This window comes from Oryx dammah, unplaced genomic scaffold (genome assembly GCF_014754425.2).
Source record: "Oryx dammah isolate SB20612 unplaced genomic scaffold, SCBI_Odam_1.1 HiC_scaffold_23, whole genome shotgun sequence".
Lineage (NCBI taxonomy): Eukaryota > Metazoa > Chordata > Mammalia > Artiodactyla > Bovidae > Oryx > Oryx dammah.
Window position 1 is genome coordinate 25,174,889 of NW_024070207.1, and position 7,572 is coordinate 25,182,460.

The following is a 7,572-nucleotide window of genomic DNA, read 5'->3' on the forward strand; positions in this document are numbered from 1 at the left end:
CCCCTCTTCTGCCTCTTCTCTCCCACCTCCAGCTCCCAGTTCCCTCTCTTCTGACTAAGGCCTGAGCCTCAGTTTGGCCTCTAAGAGCTCCAGGGCTACTGAAGCCAACCAGCCAGATTCTAGGTAAAAGATCTCCTCCACCTCAGGCCAGGGGTGACCCCTGCCCAGGGTGGGTCAACTTTCCCACAAAAGCCAGACAGCTTCGCTTCCAATCAGGCCATTTAAACAGAGTCTCCTAGGTGTTCTGGCCATTGTTATCTCCAATCTGTTAAAGAGAAAAAAAAAAAAGGTTTACTCACAGGCCTCTGGATGAATGCCCAACTGTCCTCTGGGGAGCCTGAATTTGCCTCTGCCTCCATCTGGTCTCATTTAAAGGGGATCTGAAAAAACCTAGTTCCTGCCTCAGCGCCAGTGCTCAGAGCTGGGGCCTCTGCTGCAAAAGGAAACCGAACACGACCTCACACCTCATCAAGGCCGTGAAAGCAAGGCTCGGCCCCTGCTACCCCGGTGCTTTCCTTGGGGATCAGAGAAGGCCCTGGCCAGAGAAACCTGAGCCCTTGGGTCCTGTCCCTGAGAAGGCCCGCGAATCTTTCCCGCAGTCCCCGTTATCTGAGTGGAAGGAATGACCCGACTCTGAGGCCAGTGGAAAGCATGCTGCGTAATTCAGCAGATGGCTGCCTCTAATGAGAAGACACTGCAGAAGCGGGAATGTTATTTCTCCCCCTCCCAAGCATGTGGCCTCCTTCCTCTGTGCAGGCAGCAGAGAAAACCCACGGTTTCAAATCCCAGCAGCAGAAGCCTCCTCCTGCCAAACCGAGGAGGAAGGGTCTGTGTTTCTAATTCATCCTGCACCCCCACTCCAGTTGTTACTTAAAATAATCCATCATTACATGGCTGGTGGCTCCAAGATTTTTATTTAAAGCAATATGGGAAAGAAGAAAGAAAGCAAGCCCACACATAGCCATGACTGTGCTATCTGGGGTTTAAGCTGAGAATCTCTTTTTAACATCAGAGCATCTCCCAAGCACCCAAGTACAGTCTTTCTTGACCTCTATGATTAAGTGTGCTGGGGAGAGGGGGAGATACAGTGAACACAGTGGGAAGAGGGGACATGTCAGGATTTTTATTTCTTGGAATCATGATGACAAGGCCAGGGTTTTTTAAAAACTGAATTTGTATCATCTGGTAGGTGTTTCATTGCTTCATCCACTGACCAGCAATAACACTTTGGACTAAGTCGTTTGGTCTCCCTGAACCCATAAAATGAAAAAAACAATAATAGTCGTCCAGGAAGCTGTTGGGGAAAATAAAATCATACAGATGGAAGCATTTTGAGATCGTTGAAAGACACACGTTACACTCATCCATGGTATTCTTTTTCTTTCTTTTCTTGCTGGTTCTTTCTCGAATGTGGTTTTAACGTACACGTGACTGAAAAGCACTCCTCAGTTGTTCATACTAATATGAAACCACAGCTCTGATAATCCAGAAACCCAGGAAAGTCCAGAAATCAGTCCCATTTAGTTCTGGAATACCTTTTCCCAGGGGACTTAGATTCCTAATTAGTTTTGCTCAGGCTAATGCTATGGGTTCGCTCCCTTACAGCACACAAAGGGAGGGGCCGGGCTGGGTAACAAAGCCAGCAATTAATAGAAAATTTACAGCAGAGACTCTACAAAGTAAATGCTGTGCCCAAGACTGCAGATCAAAATCTCATTATACTATACAGACAAATTGCTCGGTTGTAATGCAGTTTTGTAATAAGAATGCCGCTGACACTCACATTTCCGGGTTTTAGGATATGAAGAGGGCTTATTCTGGCCTCTCATCTGGAAGCTCTGAGAGGGCTGTCGTGTGGGCCTTGCCCACCACTATATTCCCAGCACCTGGCACAGAGCCTAGCAGTCGGTGCCCAATAAACACATGCAGAAGGAATGAATGAAAATAAAAGTGTATGAATTAACAAAGGAAATGTTCCCAGCCTGGGAGCAGAAGTGAGTTCTCCCCCATCTTCACACCTATCCTTCTGCTGGTTAAAGTCCTCAGCAAGCCTTTCCTATCACCCACCACCACCACCCCCTCAACCCTGGCCAGGGCTGGATCAGGTCCCCTTGTAATGAATTATCCTAGCAGGCAGTAGCTCTCCTCTCCTCTGCAGCACATCACAGGGATAATCATAGTTAATTGTGTCTGCCTCCACTACTAGATTGTAAACTCCCCGAGGGTAGGGGCCATGTGGCATTTGCGAGGAGGAGGACGGACATTGCCATTGCCCTACAACTTTTAACTTTGCAAAGTCTCAAGCATGCAGAAAAGTTGGAAAATAGTACCATGATCATCCACAGACCCTCGACTTAGATTCGTGAAATTTTACTCTTTGGGGCCATGCAAGTTTTCTTCAGTGCTGTATTTGCATATGCTGTATTTGCAGAGATAATGGGTGAATGTTACAGTTTTCCTCTCCCTGCTTGGGGTAGAATATGACTTTTAGTTGGAGGTGGTGGAGATGGCTGAGGCAGGGCGCTGCAATGGGAATCAAGGTTAAGTGTCATTTGATAGCAAGACCAGAGTGCAGCCACCTGTAGGTGGTACCCTGGCAGATTAGGCCCGGCAAGCTCTTTCTTTAGGGAGAAAGACCATTATCTGGCTGCCCCTGAAGGAAAGTATCATTGTCCACACCGTGGGATTGGTTCAAATCAGAATCAGTAAGCCCTACTTTCTATGGGCCAGCACTTATAGGCTGGACCCTAAAAAGCAACATTGAAAGAAACAACTCAGTGCAAGAGCCAGCAGCTGTGGCCTCTGGTGCCCACACCATGCCTTCCTAGCTTGCTCAGACTCATATCCATTAAGTTGGTGATGCCATCCAACCACCTCATCCTCTGTCATCCCTTTCTCCTGCCTTCAGTCTTTCCTAGCATCATGGTCTCTTCCAATGTGTCAGTTCTTCACATCAGCTGGCTAAAATATTGGAGTTCCAGCTTCAGCATCAGTCCTTCCAATGAATATTCAGGACTGATTTCCTTTACGATTGACTGGTTGGATCTCCTTGCAGTCTAAGGGACTCTCAAGCGTCTTCTCCAATACCACAGTTCAAAAGCATCAATTCTTCAGTGCTCAGCTTTCTTTATGGTCCAACTCGCACATCCATACATGACTACTGGAAAACCCATAGCTTTGACTAGATGGACTAAAGTCAATAAAGACTTTAAGAAAATGGTCTATATGAAAACAAAAATAAACCCTTAAAATATATTTGTGTGTGACACATATATATATATAGTCTAGTGGTTTTCCCGACTTTATTCAGACTTAAATGGAAAGTACGGAAAACCACTAGACCATATATAAACATATATTTTTTAAGGGTTTCTTATGTAACCCATTTTCTTAAAGTCTTTATTGACTTTGTTACAATATTGCTTCTGGGTTTTTCTTTTTTATGTTTTGTTTTTTTGGCCGAGAGGCAGGCGGGATCTTAGCTCCCCAACCAGGGATCAAACCCACATCCCCTGCATCAGAAGACAAAGTGTTACCCACTGGACCACCAGGGAAGTCCCATTAGAGTATATATTAATAGTAGCCCAAGCCACATCACAGGCAGGGGCTGGAGATGGGAACATCCCAAGAATCTTCTGTAGTTCTCTAATTATTTCCCCATGTACACAATTAGTCCCTCCAACTAGACTAGAATAAGTGTAAAAGCCAGGAAGTACCTCTGTTACTTTTTTTAGTATCCATACCCAGGGCTAGCCATAGTGCTGGACACTTATTAGTCAATCAAATAAACCCTGTGGACACAATAAAGAAACAGTTTTGTCACAAAGAATCTTTATGGTGTTCATTCAAATAGGGTGGGGTTGTGTTATGGACTGAAAAGCTGAGCTTTCAAGTTGCATGTGTGCACAAATAAGGGTCCTACCCAGGAACTCTAAGGTCTGTTTTTGTCACTAATGATGTTATCTTACAAGCCAGAGTGACCCTCAACTGACTCTGGAGAGGCCAGCCCATCCCTCACACACACCAGAGCGCTACTTGCATGGCACCGTATCTCAGAGCTCATTAAAAAGAACTCCTAGGCTAGGCACACTTAGGTTTAGACTCTAGTCTTCTTTTCCCAAACCCCAAATATGCCTTTGCTGAAAGAAACAATCAGCAACCAGACTTCCAAGGTCTTCCAAGTTAATTGCATCTTCCTCTGGTGAATTACAACTTCTTACAGACACAAAGGCAAGCAGAGAGACAAATGACACAGAAACAACAGCTTCACTGACTGGGGGAGGTGGGGGGCCTGGAGAGTGACGTCAGTTTTCCCAGCAACCCATTTATCACGATAACAAGGTCTCAAGGGCTCTGACTGCTCTTTCAGCTTCAGGATTTGGCATACAATTTTGTTCTTCATTGTAGAGTAGGGTAAAGCCACCCAGAGCAAACTGGAACCAAGCAGAGCAACCCAAGTGGCCCTAAACTAACCCCCTCCCCATTTTTAAAACAAAGGGGATCTCTGGGTAGCCCCAGGTGAAACACAACCTTCTGGAAGGTTCCCCTTTGCTACATCTGCCCTGCAACCCTGATTCAGGCTAGAGGGACTGGTGAGAGAGTATGGGCAGGTCAGTGCAAATTCATTAGCGTCCTTCTTGGTCACTAAGGATGGAGCAAGTGTAATCTAGGGGACTAAATCTTCTCCTTAAGGCATGCCATCGCTAAAATAGAGGAGCAGAAAGGCACTGAGGGAGCCCTCCAAACACTAATGCAATACATATTAGAGTGCCAATCCTGGGGAGAAAAGCATTCTCTCAAACGCCATTATCACAGAGCATGGTCTCCCAAGTACTCCTGGTCCTTCCACATCCTGAATGCCTAAAGAACTCCGGGCTGGGGTCTTGCAGGGCAGCAGGGGAGGATCCAAAGAAATCACCTTGCCCTTCCAAACAGGAACAAGACGGTGGAATAAATTTAGCAGTGTCCTGTAGAAAAAATACTACCAGATTCTGAATTCAGATTTTGAAAACAAATCAATTTCAATTACACCAAATACCTAGAGGCTATATATATATATATATTTGCACTAGAATTGCATTGCATGGACTATTTCCCTAAATAAGTATGACACAAGGTTTAAAACCCTGTGTGTGTGTGTTTCAGAAATTTTCATCAAGTAGTACGGATATTTACTGTCATGGGATCTGACCTAGCTCTACTTCAGTCTCCTTCCTCACTCCAGGGCGCTAGTAACTGTGGGCTTCTTAGAAATCCCAGACACTCGGGGAGGAATAGAAAGGCCAGGTTGTTCCCTCAAGCAGAAACATTCCCCTCCCTTTGCAACGAAACTTCTGGTCTAAAAAAACAAACAGGTCACTTCAGTATAATTTCTCTGCACATCCCAGGCTGGAAAACTTCAGTTCGTTAAACGAAGATTTTTTTTTTTCCAGAGTCGGCTGCCAACAAAAAGAGAGAGACGGCATCCCTTTTGCAAGCGTCACACTTATTTTCCTGAGTCCCATGACAAGAAGGCAGCGCCACAGGTTTTGGCACACAAGCCCAGTCACACCGAACTCGCACTGGAGACAGATCCCCCCACCCCCAGGGTCCCGCAAAACCTGGGTCAGGTGTCAGAAACACGCCAAAATACGCAGCCAGCCAGCTGCCTACAGGCCAGCGGACTGCAGCCCACACAGACGCACAAATGAGACCCAGAGGCACACAGCACAAGCAGACGGGGAGAGAAGCATCCGGACCCAGAGACACGCACCAGGGAGCTGAGTACACTCCCAGAAACAGGCGGACGCATCAAGGATCACAGACAACCCGGGCACCGGCGTGGTCCACCCGGGGAGGCACGAGTGCGCGCGCACGCACTCACACGCACAGTGATACACACACACACACACACACACACACACACACACAGACGCAGTCACATATGTAATGCATATGGAAAAACCCTACCCCAGCCAGTCACCTCCCCGCCCCCCTCACCACTCGCCGCCTCCTGCCCCAGGCTCACCCCAGCCCCACGCCCCTCTGGCTGAGGAAGCCCGGGTCCCGGCGCGTGGCGGGGCGCTGGGGCGCGGCCCGGCCCCCCGAGGGAGCGAAGCCAGGGTGCCGGGGACCCGAAGGGCCCGGCGGCTCGTGCGGCCATTCATTCGGCAACGCCCCAGCGGCGGGGCCGCAGCTGCAGCGAGGGCGGCGGCGGCGGCGGCGGCTGCAGCTCTTGGGCAATGCAAGTTCAGCCGCCGGCCTGCAGCCTGGACCAGTCCCCCCGCCTCCCCCACCCGCCCGCCACCACGGTTCTCGGGGACGGAAGGCTGGGGGACTGAGTCGCTGACTCCAGGACCCTCTTTGCGGCGGCCGTGACGGCGGCCAGGTCTCCTCGGCTCTTCCGAGGCCCCCGGCCCCGACGCTTGCACCCAAGCCCCGCACTCACCACCTGGCGAGCTATATCGGTCGCCGCCATCGTTCCTGCGTCCGCCAGGGCTGCCACGGGCGCCGCCGCAACGGGAGCTAGAGCACAGGAAACAGCGGAGCTCCTCCGACAAAGAGAAAGTGTTACACTTTGGGCGCAACCAAGTCCGGCGGGGGGAGGTGCAAGGGAGGGGCCCCTTCGCTGCTGCTCCAACCCCGACCTCTCCTCTATCGCCCACCCCCTCGGAAGTGGGGTGCGGCGTGGGGGTGGATTTAACGCGCCGCTTCCCTCTCCTGCGAGCAGGGTTCCAGCTCTCCCTGCAACCTCAGTTGTAGGCCTGTGCGAAGGGAGGCGGGGGCTCCCCTCGGTGACCCAGTCCTTTGCCCGCCCCCCCCGCCACTGGGCTCCGTGGTACGTCCCGACCTCCGCTGAATTGTCACACCCCCCTGCTCTCGCCTTACATCCCCGAGTCCCCAGACCCCTGAGGCTGGAAGGGAGCCCCCGCCCCTCTCCCCCGCCGCGCACCGCTCCGCTGCTGACCCCTGCGGTCGTCCTCTTCCTCCTCCGTGCATCCCGGACCCCCTTTTTCTCCCCACCGAAATCTCAGGGTGCTTGAAGGGGAGCGGCCGCCGCTGGAGTCTCGCTGCTCCACCACACCTCCCCCACCCCGGTCCGGGAGGGCTGCTGAGGCCGGTGGGGGACCAGGAGGGGGAGAGCTGTGGCAGGTGCCGCTTCCCAGCAGAGCTTAGAAAGGGGGCGGTTGGGGGAAGCCGCACTGCGGGCCCCGCAACTGAGCTGTGACATGCGGTGTCCGAGGCCAGGGGTCCTGACACGAAGCGCCCCTTCTGCCCTGGGGTTTCCACGCCTCGGATGCTGTGGGCTGTCATTTCCAAGCTCACCACCGTTGAGTCCCGCGCCTCCTCTCCCCACCGAGCCCTAGACGATCGGCGTGTGAGCGGAGGCTCGGACGACTTACCCCCCTGTAGAGCCTGGACCGCCGGCAACTCTCAGAGGAGGGGCCAGGGGCTGAAATCCCAGCTCCGTGGAGCGGGATTTCGCAGAGGGACGCGGAGCAGCCTCCAGGGGCTCTGTCCCGCCCCCTGATTTCCCCGTAACCTTGGGTCAATCCGAGGCTAGGCGGCCTCAGTGAGCAGAGGGAGACCCTC

General features: G+C 51.6%; 1 protein-coding gene across 5 annotated transcripts in view; it reads right to left on the reverse strand.

Moving 5' to 3' along the window:
• The window catches only part of SEPTIN6 (septin 6), a 76,535-nt gene extending 69,649 nt beyond the window's left edge, over positions 1-6,886 (reverse strand). For 2 of the 5 annotated variants that reach the window (XM_040265152.1, XM_040265153.1), the window contains exon 1: positions 6,428-6,881. In XM_040265152.1, coding sequence (XP_040121086.1) covers positions 6,428-6,457 — 30 coding nt within the window. In that variant the 5' untranslated portion in view covers positions 6,458-6,881. Of the gene's footprint in view, positions 1-6,427 lie in introns of all 5 variants that reach the window. The other 3 variants (XM_040265150.1, XM_040265151.1, XM_040265149.1) reach the window with 2 other exon arrangements.
• Between the last annotated feature and the right edge of the window lie 686 nt (positions 6,887-7,572).